This window comes from Microcaecilia unicolor, chromosome 2 (genome assembly GCF_901765095.1).
Source record: "Microcaecilia unicolor chromosome 2, aMicUni1.1, whole genome shotgun sequence".
Taxonomy (NCBI): Eukaryota; Metazoa; Chordata; class Amphibia; order Gymnophiona; family Siphonopidae; genus Microcaecilia; species Microcaecilia unicolor.
In genome coordinates, this window is record NC_044032.1 from 573,289,611 (window position 1) to 573,311,521 (window position 21,911).

At 44.9% G+C, this 21,911-nt stretch overlaps 2 protein-coding genes across 5 annotated transcripts in view; one reads left to right on the forward strand and one right to left on the reverse strand.

Moving 5' to 3' along the window:
• The window catches only part of UFSP2 (UFM1 specific peptidase 2), a 54,695-nt gene extending 48,434 nt beyond the window's left edge, over positions 1 to 6,261 (forward strand). For all 4 annotated transcript variants that reach the window (XM_030191492.1, XM_030191493.1, XM_030191491.1 and 1 more), the window contains 2 exons: positions 5,859 to 5,983; positions 6,099 to 6,261. In XM_030191492.1, coding sequence (XP_030047352.1) covers positions 5,859 to 5,983; positions 6,099 to 6,185 — 212 coding nt within the window. In that variant the 3' untranslated portion in view covers positions 6,186 to 6,261. The remainder of the gene's footprint in view (positions 1 to 5,858; positions 5,984 to 6,098) is intronic.
• Positions 6,262 to 8,378: 2,117 nt separating this feature from the next.
• ANKRD37 (ankyrin repeat domain 37) lies at positions 8,379 to 20,389 on the reverse strand. Its single transcript, XM_030191495.1, has 4 exons — positions 19,988 to 20,389; positions 19,273 to 19,422; positions 17,296 to 17,387; positions 8,379 to 9,154 (listed from the first exon to the last, which is right to left on the reverse strand). Exons 1-4 carry the CDS (start codon positions 20,012 to 20,014, stop codon positions 8,920 to 8,922), a joined length of 504 nt encoding a protein of 167 aa, XP_030047355.1. The 5' UTR covers positions 20,015 to 20,389; the 3' UTR covers positions 8,379 to 8,919.
• Between the last annotated feature and the right edge of the window lie 1,522 nt (positions 20,390 to 21,911).

Sequence of the window (21,911 nt, forward strand, 5' to 3'; positions counted from 1 at the left end):
CAGTGAAGGACGTCCATAGAGGACGGCCCTGACGAGCACTTGGATGTTTTTTTCCCACGCAGCCCCAACGAGAGGTACAGACCTCCCGTTAGATTTTCCACGGTTAGGCAATTGGAAAACGGTAGTGCATCTCATTACAATATGATTTCAACACATTATAATACTATTTGATCATCTGCATTCCGTTTTCGTTAGCTGCTACCATGATCGGAAAATGGCTCGGAGAAGCATTTAGTGCATGGCACGGTTTACTACTTGCTCGTTAATGGGTCGTTAAGTTTAGTGCATCTAGCCCTCAGCCTGCAGTTTGTGTACTGCTGCAAGGAGCAGTACCTCTCTAAATAAACATCCAGTCCACTGATAAGAACTAGAATAAAAAGAGGCTATGAATTAAGGTTACTTAGCATAAAGAGGCAGGAAATCTGACAAGTACCCTTGCTGAGAGGTAAAGAGCTGAGGCTGAAACCAACAGAGAGTGAATTAGCTTTAAGAACCCTGAGGAGAAATGGCAGGGAGAAATCACTCACAGAGAATTCCCAGTTAGGAAAATATGTAATAAGGCGGCGGGCTGCAGTGCACAAAGCCAGCCTTAACATGGCACCCATGCCTCGGCTGGGGGGGGGGGGGGGGGGCGGAGGATAGGCTGGTAATAGGCAGGGAGCTCTGGTGGCTGGAAAAGAGTTTTCGCACCAAAGCAGGGCTCTACGCTGGGAAGGGAGGTGCCGGAGGCATGGGCTTCAAAGCCCACAGCTTACCGAAAGAACCCTCATTGTCCCCAAGGGCTCGAATGAGACCAGCATAGGTTGCAGTGATACTGCAGATTTAGAAGTGAATTATGCTGCTGCCCTCAGTCCCAAGACCTGACTAACTCCAGTCTGGGGCAAGAGGGGAGGTTCCAGTTGCGCATTTCCTGATCTTCTTAATGTCATTGTTACAATCTGCTCCCCCCCCCTCCGTCCCCGATTATCAGTTGAAGCTCTCAAGGGCTGGCTCTGCTGCAGAACAGATGCAATCAGGGTTGCCAGATGGGCGGTTTTCTGCACCCCGCCGCGGGTAACTTTTGCCCGCGGCGGGTTGCGATTTTTTGGGCTCGTTTTCTTTTTTCTGTGCGGGTTTTGGGCGGTTTTCGGCTGGCGGGGGTGGGGGCTAATGGCGACAGAGGTGTGGTTTGTGATGTTTTGGGTGGGGTTTGTTGACGTATTGGGCAGGGTGATGACGGAAGGGGCGGGGTTGATGACGGCGGGGGTGGGGTGATGACAAGGGGCGGGGGTGACGACGTCAGGGGTGGGGTGTGTGCGGTTTTTGGGCGGGTTTTGAGCGGTTTTGTGTGGGAATTTTTTTTTTTATATGGCAACCCTGGATGCAATGAGGTGGACAGAGAGAGCACCTCTCCCTGGAGGATGGGGGCAGGGACCTAGAGAGAAGGTTTTGGGAACGGTGCTTATGACCAGAGCCACTCACCTTTTCACTCCTTGATGAAACCCACTTGTAATCTTCCTAGAGGCTCATAGAGCTCTGTTTTGGAAGAATAGTTTTAATAAACTCCTCTGCAAAAGCTCCTTCCTATGGGTGTTATATGAACTGGGAGCACAAAGGCCGAGCTTGGGAGGACTGATTCCGAAAGCTGACAGAACTGAGCAAGATTCAGAGACTGGTACTTAGCACATAAAACCCCAGATGGAGGAAAAGAATGGTTGCCTCCTACAAACAAGGATTATGTCCCAGCACCAGGCCCGGCCAAATGGGAGAAGTCAGAAATAGCAACTGTGCTCCACTTCAAATGGAGGAACGAAGTAAAGCTCTGGAGTTATCTTGTACACAGCACAGAGAGGGAGCCGAGCATAACTAACCCAGAAGGGACCCAAACTGAGGCCCCAGTCAAAAAACCAGATTAGGCACTCAAGCCCACACCAGAGGAAAAACCCAAGAAAAAAAGAATGTGCCAGATAACTTCCCATGGTCAATCTGTACTGAGATACACATTAATTGATTTGATTACTTTATTTTTTGTCTATTAGATTGTAAGCTCTTTGAGCAGGGACTATCTTTCTTCTATGTTTGTGCAGCGCTGCGTACGCCTTGTAGCGCTATAGAAATGCTAAATAGTAGTAGTATATGCACAGGAGCTGGAGGACCTGGCACCCCTCTTGTGCACTGGCTCATGCTGGGCTGGACACCAGTGTAAGCAGCCTCATTCCAGTGGGGTTTCCCTTACCTCCCCCCCCCCCACAACCGATTGAAAAGAGGGGGACTATGGGAGGGGTGGGGGGTCACCAGATGACTGGGCCTGGTCTTCATATTGTTTCTCGGAGACTACATCTGTTCTCTGCATCAGCTCAAAGCTGTCCCTTAGTGTCATCTTTAAAAGAACAAAGTGATAGAGTGCCTTTAGCACAATCAGTATAAAGGGTTGAAGGGTGCTATTCTGACTTTCCCAGTCACAGTATGAGTCAGATGTGGAAAACCACAAATGAGAAGACTCCCCCCCCCCCCTTTTTTTTTTCTTAATGTCAGACATTAATTTGCTCAATGACCTGGGAATCTTCTCACTAGAAGGTATTATGGGCATTCTGAGCAAAGCCCACTTAGAAACAAAAACAACAACAGTCTGAGGAGTAACCTAGTGGCCAGTGCAGTGGGCTATAAATCAGGAAGCCCAGGTTCAATTCCCACTTCATCTCCCTTCATAACAAGTTTGGCTTGGGTTAGTGTATTTTGAACAAGATACTTACTGGCTATGCGGCAGACTGGGATGCGTTATTCATTGCTTTTAATAGCTTGCGTTTTGTTTCGGGTATCCAGTTTTGATTGATTGTTTTAATAAAGCTGCAGCCAAGTTGTTCCCATTTAATTAACAAGTGTATGTATCATTATTTGTTAATTTGGGTTCAGGATGCAAGGGGCTGTGGGAGGGTGTTAAGGTTGCCTATGTTATGAGTCCTCATAAAGAAAGCATTATGGAGTGACCAGCAGCACAGATTTCCTTCCCTCTGAGTAAGGATTGTAAACCAAAGTAGCACACAGGAGTGAAATCAGATGCTGCACAAAAGCAAATGTAAAAGGAAATGACAGAAAAACTTTTTTTGTATTTTGAGCCAGTGCATAAGCTTCCCCCCCCCCCCCGAGCCTATACCGGAGAAAAGGGAGCTCAGGTTTGGGAAATGAGGTCTGATGCTGTGCCCACTAGCTGATCTGGGAGCACTTCTAGTGCCCTAATAGCATACTTAAGTGACACTACGGGCCAGATGCACTAAACCTAACGAGCCCACAACTTGCGTTTTAAACTGGTTCCAGCCAGTTTAAAACGCAAGTAGTTTACCGGGGGCATGCACTAAGGGCATTTTCCCTGCCACGGTAGCAGGCAACGAAAACGGAATGCAAATTATTCAAAAGCTATTATAATGAGCTGCACTACCGTTGTAGCCCATTATAATGAGATGCACTACCGTTTTTCCGATTCCCTTACCGTAGGAACCCTAATGGGAGGTCTGCACCTCTCGTTAGGGCTCCTGTGAGGGAATCGGAAAGGAAAAGGGCCCCCCAAAAAAGGTAAAAAAGAAAAAAAAAAAGCAGGGAGCGCATGTGAGGGGTGTCCTTTATGGAAGTACTCTCCCTGCGCTTGTGAGAGACGTCTTTCCCCCCCCCCCCCCCCCCCCCCCCGTTTTTCACTCTGCCGTTTTTCCCCCCTTCTATTTTGTCTTTGCTGCGCCACTTACCCCTCCACAGCAAAATATTTCTATTTTCCTGGTTGCCGGAGAATCAGGACGTCCCTTTCGATTATGCACCTCTTCCTGGTCTCTTCAGCCAATCAGAGCGCGTTTCGCTGACAACAGCCAGCTAAATCCGCTTTGATTGGCTGAAGAGACCAGGAAGAGGTGCATAATCGAAAGGGACGTCCTGATTCGCCGACTGGCAACCGAGGAAAATAGTGAATGCAACTGAGCTACAACGAATAGCTCATTTGCATTCCCTATCGTTGATGCATTCCCGTTCCCTACCGATTCGCTATGGAATCAGTAGGGAACGGGAATTACCGACGACTTTAGTGCATCTGGCTCTAAGTAAAGAGGGTGCCAAGATAAAGGAACACTTCAGCTGAGAGCTCCCTGTGGCAAGATAGTGTCTGCCCTATTAGAGACAGCTGCTGTCAAGTCTAGAATTTATTTTCAATTAGCAAACAGCTGTGCAGACTAAGACTGAGCAGTGGCAAACACTGACGACTATAGTAAAAGCAAGAGAAACAAAACTTAACAGTCCCAAAAGGTTTAGCTGAATGAAAAAGGCTCAATGCAGAGAAAGAAACAACAAATTTACCCCATCAAAGTAAAGCCAGTTGCTTGGGGAGCAGAGTCATTCTCTAAGGCACACACAAAAGGAGGAAAACACATTGTAAAGAAAAACAGTGCAGTAACAGAACCTGTAGCATGCTTTGTACTCAGAACTGTTGCCCCACCATCCACACTGTAGCAAACGCGGATATTGAGAGGCTACTGAAGCACAATCTTGCAGCAATATTATGTGGTGATAATTACAACAAAACACTCACTCTCCCTTCTGTGTGACAAATGCTATTGTTCTGTTTCAAAGCCTTATGCTAAGAAAGAAAGGGAAAGCTGTGAACCAGCAAGAATGGGCACCCTTGCACAAAGGCAGGCATAAAATACATCAGTCTCAGTAAAATTTAGCGAGTTGCAAATAGCGACCCATGCATAAAGGGGACCACATACAAATGAGCTGCACGGATTCCCCTTTGTGCATCGGTCACAGTTTGTGACTCTGAGCTGTCAAATGCAGACCTGACCCTCACTGCTGATCTCCCCTCTCCCACACCAAGCAATGATGGCCCTGGTGGCCTAGTTACTCCACTCCCCCCCCCCCCCCCACACACCAATCAACAATGGCCATGGTGGCCTAGTGACCCCGTACTCTCTCAACCTCCCCCCCAACACCAATCAACAATGGCCATAGTGGCCTAGTGACTGCCCCTCCCTCTCGTCCCTGTACCTTCTTAAAAGGTGGAAGGCAGGAGCAACACGTCCTCCCTCGGGCCCCACTGCTTCCAAAATGGCAGTGCCCTGTACAGCCCAGTGCATCCTGGGATGCATGGGGATGGGGCTGTGCCACATAAGGCATCCTATATGGCATTTAGCCCTGCCCAGTGTATCCCAGGCTGGGCTGGGTGCTTCCATTTTAGAAGCAGTGGGACCCGAGGTAGGAGTGAGCAGGTGTTGGCCCTGCCTCTCAACCTTTTAAGGTGGTACGAGGAAGGGGAGAGGAGGGGAGAACCAATCTAAAGAAAGCGTGCCTAGCATGGTAAGCCTTGTGCATCAGGGCCTGAAATTGCCCACCAAAAATATTCATGGCAGAAGAAAAAGAAATCCAGCTGGGCCTCAGAAGCCTAGAGGGGAGGGGAGGAACCCAGTACCACCGGGTGTCATCCTAGCTGGCAGATGAGGGACCCAGCACCACTGGGTGTCATCCTGAAGTAAACCAAAACCTGGCTAACAGCACACCCCTTGCTCCACTATCACCCAGATGAGCTGGGACAGGAGCCAGCCATCAAGCACCCAGAGGAACTGCACAATCTGTCCACCATCCGCTAGGAGACAGAGAACATGCTGAATAGTCCAGGCTGCACGATACCCTTAAGGGGCGAATTACTTGGAACTATTTTCTTTCTCCTTCTGCTGGTAATTCACCCCTTAAGGGTATCATGCAGTCTGGACTATTTCAGCAACACAGTCTGGACTGGTCTGGTACAGATGACAAGGAAATTGGTAATATGTGTTGTTGAAATCTGTTCCACTGGGTCACAGTCCAGCTGATTAACTTACACTGCATTGACTTTCCTTCTGCAGGTGGTGGAGTATTAGCACATACCATACTGGGAGTGGCATGGAATGAAACCACAGGTCAAATCAGGTTCCTAATTTTGGATCCCCATTATACAGGAACTGAAGATCTGCAGGTTATTCTGGAAAAAGTAAGGCTTTGGACTATAAAGAGCCTGATGGAAAATGCTTGCACTGCAGTCTTTAAAAAATAACAGCAATAGCAATGTGTGTGAGATTATTGATCAGTTTTATTTCTTTCTACAGGGCTGGTGTGGATGGAAAGGTCCTGAGTTTTGGAATCAGGAAGCTTATTATAATCTCTGCCTACCTCAAAAGCCAGAAGTAATTTAAATGTTCATTATAAAAATACACACAAATATAAACACATAACTATATTTAAATTAAAATGCAGCTCTTTGTGAGAGTCTCCCCTTTCTCTTTCTCTATCAATTTAGGTTTATTAAGTCCCCTAGCATCAAATAGGACCTATGGTAGCTTGTTGCCATTTTTTAGTAAATGTAACCTGAAGTGTGAATGCCTCGTGTCCCCAAGCAAAAACACCACATTCATTCCAAACAGAATGGGTGCCAACAGTTAACAGGTTACAAGTCTGCTGATTTATAAGTTAACGTATTTTTATTTGTAATAAAATTCCTGTTTTCAGTTTAAAATTGAAGTTACCAATTCTTCTTAGGTAGTGGTTGGTTACCATGAGGTATTGACAGATCGTTTTATTTTTATTATGTACCCTTGGTAGTGATGTAAATTAAAAAATAAAATTCATGGGTAGTTATAGGCAACAGCAAGAAATTTTTGTATATATTCTGATTGGGATCACCTAGCTGCCTTTATGCCACTCAGAGTTAATATAGATGGTTTCAGGGTCAACTGGAACAAAAGGGGTTTGATGCTGGGGACGGGAGGTTCAGGGACCACAAAAGAAGCTGTTAGATCTTGGGGGGGGGGGGGGGGGGTCAGCAGGGGTCCTGAGCACCTACCATGGGGAGCAGTCTGCAAGCAGGCTGCTCCTCAAAGACAGGACAAGACCTATTGCAAAACTTTGCACGGTAAAAGGTAGGTGCTCAGATCTGTGCAGTGCTCAGAATGCTCATTTTAATACTAATGATCTCCTTGCAATGCATTTGCATAGGGTTCTTGATAGCTAAGAACAATGCATATTAGAGCCGTGGAAAACCTCTTTGTGCTTTATTCACTAAATAACGTTTGTATTAGACCAGCTCCAACCAGTCTAAAGCAAATGTTGAAAGTAAGCTTTGTGCATTGAGGCCTCCGTGTCCAAATACAAAAGAAAACCAGCACTTCTACAGACAGTCCCCAGTCAAACAAAAGGGTGGAATAGTGTACCAGAATACTAGTTATAGTGAAACCAAGTAGATTTTAATATCTCACAATCTTGGTTTATTAGAATTTATCACCCTTTTTGAAAAATATTTCACCCAAGACGATGTACAGCAAGAATAACTTGCACATAGGCAACAAGGAAAGGGGATGGGATATACCACCTTTCTGTGGTAGTAGACTAGTGGTTAGTGCAGTGGGCTTTGATCCTGGGGAACTGAGTTTGATTCCCATTGCAGCTTCTTGTGACTCTGGGCAAGTCATTTAACCCTCCATTGCCCCGGTACAAAAATAAGTACCTGAATATATGTAAACCGCATTGAATGTAGTTGCAAAAAACCTCAGAAAGATCAAGTCCCATTTCCCTTTCAATCAGAGTCGTTTATCTACATCATTGTTTATACAGTGGTAAAAATATTCAAATAATAGTACGTAGTATCTTGCTAAGATGTGGAGAAAAGGTCAGAATGGTTGTATTCAGCTTCTGATGAGGTATCATTGCTAAAGCTGAGCTTCATCATAGACAATAGGAATCTAAGGTTACACTGGTTTTGACTAAACAACTGTTTTGTAGTAATTTTATTTACACAGCAAAGTATATCTTGCTACTTACACTAATTGTAATAACACTAACTGCTACAGCAACTCTTGTCACATTTTCACAACAGGAGCACACCTGAGAAAGGGTTATCACAGAACTGACTGTGTTGCATGCTGTGCTCAATGCCATCTTCATGGAAGCTGGCCATTCTTTTCCTGGAGGCACAAGCGTTCTGCTGCTTATAGGTTAGCTTGTAAGATGTGGTTCTACCATATGAAGCGGTTGTATCAACTAGTTATATGGGGGCCCTTTTACTAAGCCGCATAGGCGCCTACGTATGTCAATTTTGAACTACCGCCTGGCTACCGCATGGCCTGGGCGGTAATTTCATTTTGTACGTGTCCATTAAGTGTGCTGGAAAATATATTTTATTTTAGGGCATGTGGCACTAACTGGGCGGTAATCGGCATTGTACACGTGTAGACCATTACTGCCCAGTTAACACGAGAGACCTTACCACTAGGTCAATGGGTGGCAGTAAAGTCTCAGGCCCAATATGGATGCGTGCCAAATTTTATTTTGCTGAATGCCCATTTTCAGCCCAACAAAAAAAGGCCTTTTTGCGTTGAAAAATGGACCCGCGCGCTTCCAATACACGTGTCCACACCAGCACAGGCCATTTTTTGGTGCACCTTAGTAAAAGGACCCCTGTATGAACCTGTTCTGGCCACATCACCACACCCCCTCAATGATATATAGTCTTTCAGTAGGACTTGCACAGTTGTCCCTTTGCTTTGGTCCAGCCGTTTGCTCTAATAAGACTTGTCTTATTTGGAAATCTAGCCAAAAGCCTTGTAGAGCTTTTTGTCAGTTTAAGTTGACATTCAGAGACCAAAGCCCCGGGAGCTGGTTGGCATCCTTTGAACAATTAAAAAAAAAATCTTCTGAAGGTAGATTTTAAAAAGTCATAGTGCAGGTTCTTGACTGAAGCTCATGTACTGCTTCAGCTGAGGTAGGACAAAGTTATCCATCACTAGTGGACATTTGCATGAACATTCATCCTTTCTTGCTCTGGTAGTCTTCAACAAAAGAATCTAGGATGTCTCTTTAATTAACCAAGGGTTAAAAAAAAAGTGAATATTTTAAATCCATATATAGCCTGGAGATTAATGTTCAAAAATCAGACTATGTAACCAGTCTAATCCTCTTTCCTGCCTGGGCTGCTGTCCGGCTCCCTGCTCTCTTCTGTGGGGACACGGCCTCCTCCTCCTCCTGTTGGTCACAACTTTTAGCAGCAAGGGACAGTGCCTGTAACTTCAGAGTGTATGTATATTTAACTTTTGCAAGGAACTGTGCACAATCCAGAAATCCACAGGACCAAGCCAGGTCTTCTGCTGTCTGTCCATTCTTGTTACACAGGCTAAGAAAGAACACAAAAGTTAGAATTCTTGACTTATCCGGCAAGCTCAACACTTTAGGCACGGGCTCTTGCTTCACCCTTAGAAGCAGGCCAAGTCCTATAGCAATCATGTCAGTTCTAATTAGCAGCAATGCAGCTATTTGATCCACTTACTAAATGAACTGGTTATTTCCTTCCTCCTATTTACTTATTACAGGGATATAGTTACTATACTAAAAAATTCCACATTGATGGTAATAAAAATCCAAGGCTGTTTTAAGTGATATGAAGTTAGTGAAATACCTGCATTAAAAATTTACAACTAAATAGCTAACCCTAAGGCCAGTACATGAAAACAGGAATAAAGTCATATAAAAAAAAAAAATCATCCTTTAAACGGATTAAAAATCAAACAAGGCTCAAGTACAAAAAAGTTTAAATTAAAATGAAAGATGTTCACAAAACAATTATATATACATACACAGCCCTCCACAGTGTCATCCTAAGAGGGTTAAAGCTCTCTCTGCATGTATCAGTGGGAGCAGGAGTCACAAGCACAAGGTTGTGACTCACTCAATTATCACCTTTCCTGTGCATGTGACTTCCACTGTCACATGCTCTTCGCTTATTGGTTGGTCTCTGCTTCATGCCTTTTGGGGAAGCAGCTCCTCTCCTCCCCAATTTGGGGCATGGAGTGGAAGAGTAGCCTAATGATTAGTGGTGCAGACTGTGGTCCTGGGAAACTGGGTTCAAGTCCCACTGCAGCTCTTTGCGACCCTGGACAAGTCACTTAACTCTCTATCACCCCATATATTAAAAAAATTATTGCAAGCCCACTAGGGACAGAGCAAGTACCTGCATATAATGTCTACTGCATTGTGTACACCTAGTAGCACTGCAGAAATGATTAGTAGTAGTGCTATGAGAAGCAGCAACTACACTTTATGCCATATCAGCATTGTCCCTAGCTCTTCTAGCCAGTATCATCTTTTCACTAGTAGTGCACATTTATCAAGATTCCCACAGCTCAGTAACTATGTCAAAGCCTCCCTTGCCTAAGGGCACTGGACTGAACAGACTTTTTCTGGAAGCATGAGCAGTGGAGAGCTAGAAGGCAAGATTCAGATGTGAGAGCTCCTGAAGGGCAAACAGAGGCTAGGGTTAAATGGCCATTTTTCTCAATCGAGGAGGATAAATAGTGGAGTGTCACAGGGATCTGTACTGGGACTGTTGCTATTTAACATTTATAAATGAGCTGGAAAACGGAACGACAAGTGAGGTGATTCAATATGCAGTTGACACAATCATTCCCAGAATCATCTTTGAACAGTTAGAACTAAGTATTTTAGTCTCTGCTTGGTGGATGTTAAGATACTGGTTTAGCTCACTGACAGTCATTGTGTTGGGCATACTGAGAGGGTAGTTCAAGTTCGCTCTGTAGGGCCTCTGTCTTCTCCTGCCCTGAGTGGAAGGGCAGGCTCAGTAGGATGGGGAACTATACAAGCTATATCTTTTTTCCAACATAAAATAGCACTTCATGAATTAATTTTCTTTGTAAACCCCATAGTTGACTATTTTGCTGCATCAGGACCTAGATGGCTTGCTATTGTTGGTATCATGGATCTTTACATTAAAACTCTATAGGAGCATGTTATGCCAGCTGTTGACAATCTGAAGTGGAATAAAAAGCGACTCATGAAGCAGGACAACCCTAAACATTCCAGTAAATCTGCAGTGCAGATATTTCATATTTTGGCCCAGCCAAGTTAAAGTCGTTTCCTAAGCCCCAACAGAATGTACAAGACCTGAAATGAACTGTTTACACAAGGAAGCCCTTGAATTTCAGAGCTAAAACAGTTCTGGATGGAAGAATGCTAATTTTGACCTTGGTACAGGAAAATTGTTAGCTGATGGTTTACATACTTTTCCTGACACATATTATTGAATAAACACTATCCTTTGAAATATTTATTAAAATGGGATTTTTGTCTTAGGCTCTAATCATGTTCTAATATAAACTGTGGTCAAATACAGATCGTAATGGGTTCACATGCTCCATGCTGCCAAACTGTTGACAGCATGCCTCTGTCCAGATGCTCCTGTTTCATTTTTTGAAGTCTATTTTTTTGTCCCATCTGTTTTCAGACTTTTTGAATTTCAGACTATTAAGTTACTGTATTGTATTCCTGATGAAGGTATTTACAGTTTGTGGCGAAACTGGGGACTAATGTCTTGATTTCTTATGTGAATGTATGACACATTTGTTCCCAGTGCATTTCCCTTGCTTGGTCAGCAGATGGTGTCTGTTTTTTTGTTTGTAAAGCCAGGGCCGGTCTTAGCAAGTGCGGGGCCCTATGCATACCAATCTGATGGGGCCCCATCCTAGCCCCGCCCCCACCCTAGCTCCACAGCCGGCCACCCCTCCCTCCGAGCTCCCGGGCCATCCCCAGGGCTCCCCAGCTCCCTCCCTCCCAGCTCCAAGGCCCCCCTCCCTCCCAGCTCCAAGGCCGGCTGGCCGGTCTCTCTCTCTCTCTCCCACCCACCAGCTCCAAGGCCCCTTCCCTCCCCGCTCCAAGGCCTGACTCTCTCTCCCTCCCACCAGCTCCAAGGCCCCCTCCCTCCCAGCTCCAAGGCCGGCTGGCCGGTCTCTTGCTCTCCCTCCCACCCACCAGCTCCAAGCCCCCCCCCCCTCCCCGCTCCAAGGCCTGTCTCTCTCTCTCTCTCTCCCTCCCACCCACCAGCTCCAAGGCCCCCCTCCCTCTGAATTTTGAGTTACGTCGACATCGGAGCGGCCGGCAGGTAGCAGCAGCCGTGAAAAGTGTGCGAGCTGCTGGGCGGTGCTTCGGGAGCCTTCCTTTCCCTCGCTCAGCTCTGGTCCCGCGCCAGAGCTGAACGAGGGAAGGGAAAAGAAGGCTCCTGAAGCGCCGCCCAGCAGCTCGCACGCTTTTCACAGCTGCTGCTACCTCTGGCCGCTCCGACGACGAGGTAACTTAAAATTCAGAGGGCGGGGGGACTGGAGCTTGGGCGGTTGGGGCGGGGCGACTTCAGGCACACCGCGTGGGGCCCCCTTGAGCACGAGGCCCTATTCGGTCGCCTCGCCCTCAGACCGGCCCTGTGTAAAGCTGTTACAGAAGTGACCGTTATCTTCCCGCCTAAGCTCAGAGGGAAAAATAACCCCTGCAGTGCTGTTGGCCAGAGGCCCTTCAGTGTTTACGCTCTGATTGAATCTGCTGGAAATCTTTAGTCTCAGAGTGGGAGTGTGGAAGGTACAGACCTCTATACTGAGACCCAGTTCAAAACCTGTGAGCAATTAATTTTCCTGAACTCCCCAGGTACTACTCCGGTAGTGAATAAGTGTTTAGTTAGTTTAATATTGATTCTGTTTAATTTACCTGATCTTTTTTGTTCACCGTCCACTGTTCTATTTTTTCCATTATAATAAATCAATTCATTTATTAGCTGTGTTTGTTCTGGACTAAGAATCCTGGTGTTTGTGTGTTTTCTGAGAACTGTAGGACCCTCAAGATTGTGGCCCCAGTGTCCTTAGAAGCCACCGGGGAAATAACTTGCAGGTGGGAGACTTGCCCAGAGGCAAGTAGGATCCAGCAGGTGGGGGAAGGGTATAATGAGTACGTGTGCAGGTGGTAGCGGGCCTGAGCAGTGTTGGGACATACCCTTTAGATGGCGCAGGGTTAACTCCCCCAGGTGGGTTCTAGTCATTTCATGACAGTTCAATCACTACCACAATGCGTTTATTTAGCACAAGGAGTACTCATCAATAATTTAACTATTCTACCTCCCCATCCATCTCCAAATTTAGCTTCAGTTCAATCACTGTAGTGACAGTCCTCAGTCTATACAGCAATGCCCTTTCCAGAGCCCTACAATTATGCACCCCGAATTCCAGCAGCAGGAGAAGTTAGATAACTTAGGATTTGCACAAGGACTTGATGCTAAGGATCACAACAGCACTGAAAAGTGAACCTGGAATCAGCTTCAGGCGCTGTACAATGCTACTACTGATGTACAGGCTTAGCCTACAAGGATGTTTTAGTAAGGTTATTTCTCAATAAACAAGTAAGCTGTCGTATTCTCACAGCAGGTGATGTCATCTGACAAGAGCCCGGTGCAGATGTTGAATAGCGAGATCAAGAAATTCCTAGCAGTGTCCCACCACACATGTGCTGGTGCCTTCACACCCAAAGTGCAAGCATAGTTCCCACAGTCTTCATTTGTCCACAGAGCAGGGAGGACATGTCAGTGTTCTCACAGTGCTTACTAACTTGAATTTCCTTTTAATTTCCTATAGTTTTTTTGGCCCTTGAAGTTTTGGCCATTAAAATGTTTCATGTCTCTAGGCCCTTTTTAGACCAGAGCACCAACCGATTTGAATACTGCCCCTTTTTCTGGTTCAAGAAAGAAAAGAATCGCAGCCAAATTAAACTCCTCGATGTCCAAAAAAACCTCCAGTGGCCTCAAATTGTGCGCCCAATGAAATTATACTTGATCTGCACATGTGCATTACTAGTACATCTGGTGTCTTGGACCTGACCATGAGCCTAACTCTTGTTCTCCCTATTTGCAAATGCAGCTGAGGACACAGAGGGTGCAGCAGATTCAACAGGAGAAGCTTTTTGGCTCCTCAAAGGCCGATAACACTGACATTAGCACCGGAAGCATCAACCTTGATGGCTGCCAAGACTTAAGCATCCAGTGGACGTGCACCAGCATTGAGGGGCTCTCCACTTCCCTTGACGTTGGATGCTAAGAAAAAGCTCCAGGACTGGTCAGCATTGGGGGGAGTGGGGAGGTGGGTTTGGGGGGGAAAATGAGAAGCTCGGTTTTGGTCATATTTAATTTCAGGTGGCGTTGAGACATCCAGACAGCAATGTCAGACAAGCACGCTGAAACTTTGGTTTGGATGCAAGGTGAGATATCAGGGGTAGAAAGGTATATTTGGGAGTCATCAGCATAGAGATGGTAGGAAAAGCCATGGGATGAGATTAATGAACCAAGGGAAGAAGTGTAGATAGCAAAGAGGAGGGGACCAAGAACAGAACCCTGAGGTACGCCGACAGGCAGAGGGATAGAAGTAGAAGAGGATCCACCAGAGTGAACACTAAAGGTGCGGAGGGAGAGGTAGGAAGGAAACCAGGAAAGGACAGAGCCCTGGAATCCAAGTGAGGACAGGGTATCGAGAAGTATGCTGTGATCGACAGTGTCAAAAGCAGCGGAAAGATCAAGAAGAATGAGGATGGACTATTGACCTCTGGATTTAGCCTCTGGGTTTGACATTGTCCTCGTTGGCACTGTAGGATCATGATGCTATGTATCGAGAGAAGCTCAAGAAGAATAAGCAGCAGTCCTTGACACATGGTGCCAGGAGCACAGGAGACACCAGTACTGCCAGCGCCAGGAGGAGCACTTCCCCTCCTTGGAAGAGGTGCCGGTGTGCAATTCTCCTAGCAGCTAGGTCCCAGCTACCAGACACTGATGCCTTCGCAGGCTGCCTCTTCCAGCTCCCCCGCAATTGCCGATGCCTTCATTCAATGAGCAGTTCTGAGCCATGCTCAGGGAGGAGCTGGCACAGATGCATCTAGTTGTGCCAATTGTGGATCAAACCTAGGTTCTTCCTGAGGCTCCTTCCGTGCATGTACAGAGATCCTCAATACAGGGGGAGGAATCAGAGAGTAGGGCTGTACCTTGGCACTCCTTGAGGTGTGAACATGGATCTACAGAGTCGAGGCAGGTACAGACTCAGTATAATCTGATTATGAAGAGTCTGAATGGGACTGTATGAAGTCCCTCAGAGGTCAGATGTCAGCTTTGGCTCTCTTCTGGGTCTGGATTCATTGTTCTTGTCCTGGGTCCACTTCTTAGTGGCAGTGGGTTTCGGAGCACAATAATAAAACACACAGATGTGGCATGGAAAAAGGTAATTTTATATAACATTAGGATTACAGCAGGGCAGAAAGGTATTGCAGCTGCTTGCAAAATCTCCCGGATGCCTTTTAGCTGACATTCAAAGGCCTCGAAGCCTCAGTTAGGCTAACTCTCAGGTTAGGCTCAACTGATGCTGACAAGGACCACTCATAGGATTCAGAAGAGTGGCTTCCCCCATGTCTATCTCAATAACAGACTAGGGACTTTTCCTCTAGGAACATGTCCAAACCTTTTTTTAAAACCAGATACGCTAATTGTGGCTATTATTACGGTGGCAGTGAGTTCCAGAGCTTAACTATTCTATGGCTGCTGGCACCCACAATATTTTTTCCAGCATTGCCCAGACAGAGCTAACAGTTTCAGGATACAGAGCTGCAGGGGAAAGAAAAGGAAGGCTATGTCTCCTTAGCTACTGTGCCCACTTTCTCCTGAAGCCTATTGGCTTGCTATGGAAGTCTGACCAGTGGGCTAGCAGGAGGAGCAGAGAACTGTAGCAATGTAGACCAGCTAGGCTTCCTGCTGTTTTTTTGTTTACCATAGAGGGGGAGATGCACTAATGTCATAAAAGGTACCTAGAAATGTAATGAGAATCTGACAGGCAGGGGAAGGAAGATGGGCTGACAGAGGGCCAGAGGACCTATAAGGAGTGAGAGAGATGCAGGCACCATATGGCTCAAACTTGCAGCTTTGCATACTGCAGAGGAAGAACTTCTGCCCTGGTTAAGGTTTTTAACACTCAAAACTAGATTGAGAGGAGTATTTTTTTTACTATGGGGCTCAAAGTTTAAGAGCTGCATGCTGCAAAGAGAAGGAACTTGTTCCAAGGATACTTGCCTTGTGACTGCAGCTGCCAAGGTCAGTGGCCTAAAGGGAAGTGGAAGACAGCAGCTGGCTGGCTAGCTAGGGTTGTGACAGTGAAGGCTGTTGAGGGAGGGGGAGGGGGAGGGGAAGCAGGTGACTGGTTTGAGAGGGGCTGTATATTTCTGCTAGTGGCCTGAAGTCGAGCATTAAGGGCCTGATTTACTAAGCTCTTTTCCCTTAAGACAAACAGAAAAAAATAGCTTTGGTAATGCAGTAGAATTGGAAAAGGTGCAGCGAACCCAACGCATAATTAAATTCTGCAATTCGTTGCCGGAGAACGTGGTGAAGGCGGTTAGCTTAGCAGAGTTTAAAAAGGGGTTAAACGGTTTCCTAAAGGACAGGTCCATAAACCACTACTAAATGGACTTGGGAAAAATCCACAATTCCAGGAATAACATGTATAGAATGTTTGTATGTTTGGGAAGCTTGCCAGGTGTCCTTGGCCTGGATTGGCCGCTGTCGTGGACAGGATGCTGGGCTCGATGGACCTTTGGTCTTTTTCCAGTGTTGCATTACTTACGTATTTATTATGTAGGCTGTAAAGAAGCTGCAGGAGATCTTAGGGGGGAGATCTCCTCCCACGCAAACCTTGATGCTCAACTGTGTGTGTGTATGGGGGGGGGGAGGAGTTTGAATGTTCTCCACCATCGGCTCTTACAGTTAAAATAATTTGGGGGGGGAGAAAGGGTCCTGCATCCCTAAAGCCTCATCATTTAACAAAAATATATTACTACTGCTGTAGGTTTGTGCTGTACTTCACATGTCCTGTAACATGCCAGGAAGAGGGAGGGGACAAGGGGGAACTGGGATCCAATCCAATCCCACCCTTCCCCCACCTTACAAGAATAATTTCATAGCCAAGTACCTTGACTTTTGAAAGTGCTCATTTTATAAATGCAGACCTGTCTTTGCCATTGTAAAGGTAGTTTACTAGAATAAGCCCCGTAGATCATAAATGCTCTTCTACAAAGTTACATCTGTTCTGAGGCAGGTGCAAATTTGTGCAGGTATATGTGAACTTGCAGCTCCATCACCAAAGCACCTGCCATAGCCCACATAAAAAGTATGTGCTTTTTGAACACCCATATTTCTTGTGCATATATCCTTAGGCAACTACATAAGAGTGTCAAAATATATATAGGGTAACATATATATATTTGCTTTCCTATCATAAATGGATTTCGGAGTATCTTTATCCACCGTTTTTAATGTTATATTAAATTGTAAACCGTTCTGATTTACTTTTGTAATAAGCGACGGTCTAGTAAATGAATAAACGATAAACATGATTACAAAGAGGCAGTCTTGTTAAATTCTTAAATCTACTGTCAATTTGTTTCATCAAAATTTTTACTTACTCAATATTAGCTTCACTAGCAACAAGCAAACTAAGACATGCCAAGCTCCCAGTTTTCGCTGCTTTATGAAGTGGAGCTTCTCCAAAATAGTCCTTGACAAAGAAAAGACAAAAATTAACATTTACTGTAGATCTGCAAGTCATGACAGTGAAACAAAATAGTTCAGGCACTCTGTTCATAACAAGGCCCACATGAACTCTGAAGTGCAGCCCTCCTCCCCAACTCATTCCAGCACATACTTGCCCGCAGGTTGGTTGCTGGCACTGCCTCTGGAACAGCTATTCTGTTTTCTTCCAGCACCTCTATTTTTTTTTAGATACTGCCTACAAACCTGAAAGCCACCAAAGCTGCGAACATTCAGGTACCGTAGGTATTTCTGTCCCTGGAAGGCTCACAATAATTGAAGCAATGGAAGATTAAGTGACTTGCCCAAGATTGCAAGAAGCTGTAGTGGAGTTTAAACAAGGTTCACCGCTCTACTACTACTATTTAGCATTTCTATAGCGCTACAAACCATTAAGCTACTCTTACAAAGAGTGACCAATATGGTGCCTGACCTCCTGTACTAGTCCAACAAGATTAGGAGATTTCTTTTTTAGATTTCTCAATTTAGGTTGCTGGTGCAGTCATTAGTTTTATCTAAACTGGATTATTGTAATCTTCTGTTGTTGGGTACTCCTAAATATCAATTGCATAGATTGATACAACAGTGAGACAAAGTTTCTCATTAAGAAAGCATGATCATATTACTCAGTTCTATTTACAATTGCACTGGTTGCCGACTGAAGCAAGAACACTATTTAAATTTGCATGCATTTTGTTTAAAATTCTAACTGGAGACTCTCCAAACTACTTGATAGAGCAAGTAAAGTTTACAGATCTTAGGAAAAGTAGAAGATCATAGTATTCTTCTCCTTTTGCAGTTCCTTCTCCTAGGAATAAAAAGATTTGGCATTCTTAAGCAGTTGCTGATGTCTCGGGTTCCCAATCTTTCAAACTCTCTTGCTTTAAAACTGGACGATTTGAATAGTTATCATTTTCGGAAATTTCTCAAGACTATTCTTTTTAAAATATTTGTTAATTTCTTTTACCTAATTTTATGGTACAATTGTAATTCCCAATCTTGTTTCTTGATTTTATACTTTAATGTAAATTGCCTACAAGCTTATGGGTCAGGTAGTCTAGAAATCCAATGTAATGTAAAAAGAACAAAATTAACTTTCAAACCCCTAACCTGCAGTCCCTCTGATAATCAGATTCAATTATCATCATACAAACATCCTGTAAAAATGCAGGCTGAAGTATATGCTGATGGTTCTTTGAGTCTGTTTCGCTATCAGAACATATTGTTTTGCTTCAACTATAGCTGCTCTTTTTACCCCAAGCTGTTGCTCCCATAGGCAACCATTTAGACTTGCCTAAGGATTGGGCTGGTCCTGCCAAGTTGCTCTTAGTGTGTATTAGCAGCCACCCCCACCATGCATGCTGTAATTGGAGTACCATTACCCTTTCCCCCAACTCCTCAGCCTAGAGCACCAGCAACCTTGGCTAGAGACCAACCAAAGTTCAGGTTTGGCCCCGAGTTTGAATTTTGGAGCAAAATACATGTGAATTTTCAGCTAAAAGCGAAACTTCCCAGACAGGGCCAGCCACCCACTCCCCAGAGGTCAGTGGGTGCTGCCATGCCAGTCCCGGCACCCAGCCCCCTCCCCAACCAGAAGGCCTTCCCTGGGCTTACCTTTAAATTCCCTGGTGGCGTAGTGGCAGGAGCTATCCCAAATTACTCCTGCCCCCTCTGGTTCCTCCATCAAAACAGCTGCTGAGCATTCCCTGGGGCATGAATGTCTAACAAATAGGGACTGGTCCAGACTACTGAAACTGCCTCATCCCAATTAAAAACAGAATGTCCTATACAAACGTTATTTGAGAAAATATTTTAAATTTAAGTTTTTGTATGGAAAAGAGAAGGGTTTTTACCTGTTGGTTAACATCAGCTCCTGTGTGCAATTGCCAAAGCAAGAAAAATGCTTGTCCCCTACCAGCTGCCATGTGCGCAGGAGACTGACCTAAAGCATCATTGGGAGCGTTTACAGCACTGTCTGTCTCCATCAGTCGCACACTGTCAAACTAAACAAAGTTAACGTTATTTAACACCATGGGGTTTTTAACTTTTATGATTGCATAATAAAAACAATTACTATAACCTTCATTAGGCACCAATATAACAAAAAAAATTAGAAGCTGACAAAGTTTAAACATCAGTAGTCATAAATAAAATGTTAAATGCACTTTTTGTTTATATGCAATAAACAGAAATAAAACAAGACCAAGAAAATAAGATACTTTTTTTATTGGACTAAATACATTTTTTTGATGAGCTTTCGAAGGCAACCGTTCTTCAGATCAGAAATTCGGAAATGCTCATTTATGAATTTCGGATCTGAAGAAAGAGGGTTACCTTCGGAAGCTCATCAAAAAATGTATTTAGTCCAATAAAAAAAAGTACCTTATTTTCTTTGTCTTGTTTTATTTCTATTTAGTGCCTTTAAAAGTGGACTAACACGGCTACCCTGTCCCTACCACTTTTATAAGCAGAATACGTTATGGGTGAACGCTTCCAGCTCACGACGAACATGCATAATTTACACACACACTACATAATATAACTGTGTTGACCATAACGCAGTCTTACCTCAGAGCTGCAGTCCAGCAACAACATGATCACCAACGTTTTTGCTAAAAGAACCTGAAAGCAAGAGCAGAGGACTGACACGCACTACCCTCCCCACAATCGGCAAATTCTGTAATATAATATTACGCTGAATATCCAGCCCTACTACATCTAACAAACTAATCAGACCCATACACCCACTCCCCCGCAGCGCTTCTATTCTACTTTTCTTAATATAAGTATGCAACACTCCGCCCACATTCTCGCGGCTGCACGTACTCAAAACACCAGCATGTGAGTTTCGCTTCGCCCCTGGTTGGGAGGTGGGCGACGTGCACACTGGACAGATACATTGTGATTGGTCGAGGCTGAGTAATGGGCAGGACGCATCGCTGCCTTCTTGTCATGTATTTTTTGGCCCTGCTAAAAGCTTGCGGTTGCGTCACATCTATAGCCGTGAACGCGCCGAACTGAAAGCTGAGCGAGCAAGATCTATATAACCTCCTTGGAGTTGGAGGTGAAGGTAGTCACGTCCACACAGTTTGAGTACGCGGTGGTGGGCGGGGTGCTCGATGCGCTGTGGCCAGAGCAAGGAGGTTAGTGTGAGAACAGGAGACAGTACGAGACTCATTATTTAATATCTTTCGTTTAAATAGTAGTAGTAATAAACAATATTAAATGCATTTTATAATATACCACTGCATTACTCAAAACAAAAGGAGCAAGTTCCCATAAACCATCTTTCTCCTTTGATCTAGGCACAAATGTGGGATATAATTGCCATAAATAAATAGACATTGAATGTTGAGCACCTGATTCTCATAACATGATGTCTGTTTTAGTGGCCCTTTACCAGGAGAAAAAAAAATCTCCTTATGAATATAACACATGCTAGGGTGTCCAAATAACTAGGACTAAGGGGCATGCGATGAAGCTACAATGTAGTAAATTTAAAACGAATCAGATTTTTTTTAACTTATTGGATAGCTCTTTAATTTATTTGAAAGCTTCCCATATATAGATATAAATATCATGAAATAACAATTGAATATCACTAAAACCAGTGGCGTTCCTAGCCTGCATGACTGGCCTTAGGGTTAGCTATTTAGCCTGCATGACACCCGGGGCAGATTGCCGATGCGCCCCCCCCCCCCCTACGAAATGACACCTCCCCCCCCCCTGGCGAAATGACCCCCCCCCCCGGGTGCACGCCGCTGGGGGGTGGTGCCATGGCGCGCGCCTGTCAGCTGAGTCCGAGTTCACTAACTTCGCTCGTTCGTTTGCTGCAGCTCCCTCTGTTCCGGGGCAGAGGGAGCTTCAGCGAACGAACGAAGTTAGCAAACTCGGACTCAGCCGACAGGTGCGCGCCGCAGCACCCCTCCAGCGGCGTGCACCCGGGGCGGACCGCCCCCACTGCCCCCCCCTTGGTACGCCACTGACTAAAACAGCTTAAAAAATTATTGTAGCTGGTAGAAACAGCAATTATAAACTCTGTATTTTGTGCTCATTTTTTCTACACTGTTCTATACAATACAGATGGCCAAATTTCAGTGAGGATATCCTGTTTCCTGATGGGTTCATCTTAACCATTGTTGTAATCTGCCTTGGGAAGCCTGATGTTATAAAGATGATGGAATATATTGAAATTAAATGGAAGTAGAATGAAACTCTCCTTTCATTGAGGCACATGGAGTTACATCTTCTTCTGTTTTGTAGAAGTTTACCTTTTAGATACACAAATGGATTACTCTGTTTTTGAACGTTTCAGGGGCAAGTGGTTTTATAAATCAAAATAAAAATATTTTTGCTTCATGCAGATCTCTCTTTTGTTTAAACATAACTAAATGGGCTATAAGCCCCTATTGCAGTCCATTGGTTTTCTTATATTTTGTTCTTGTGATGACTTATAATGTGGTTGTACATGAGGAATTATGATATTGAATAA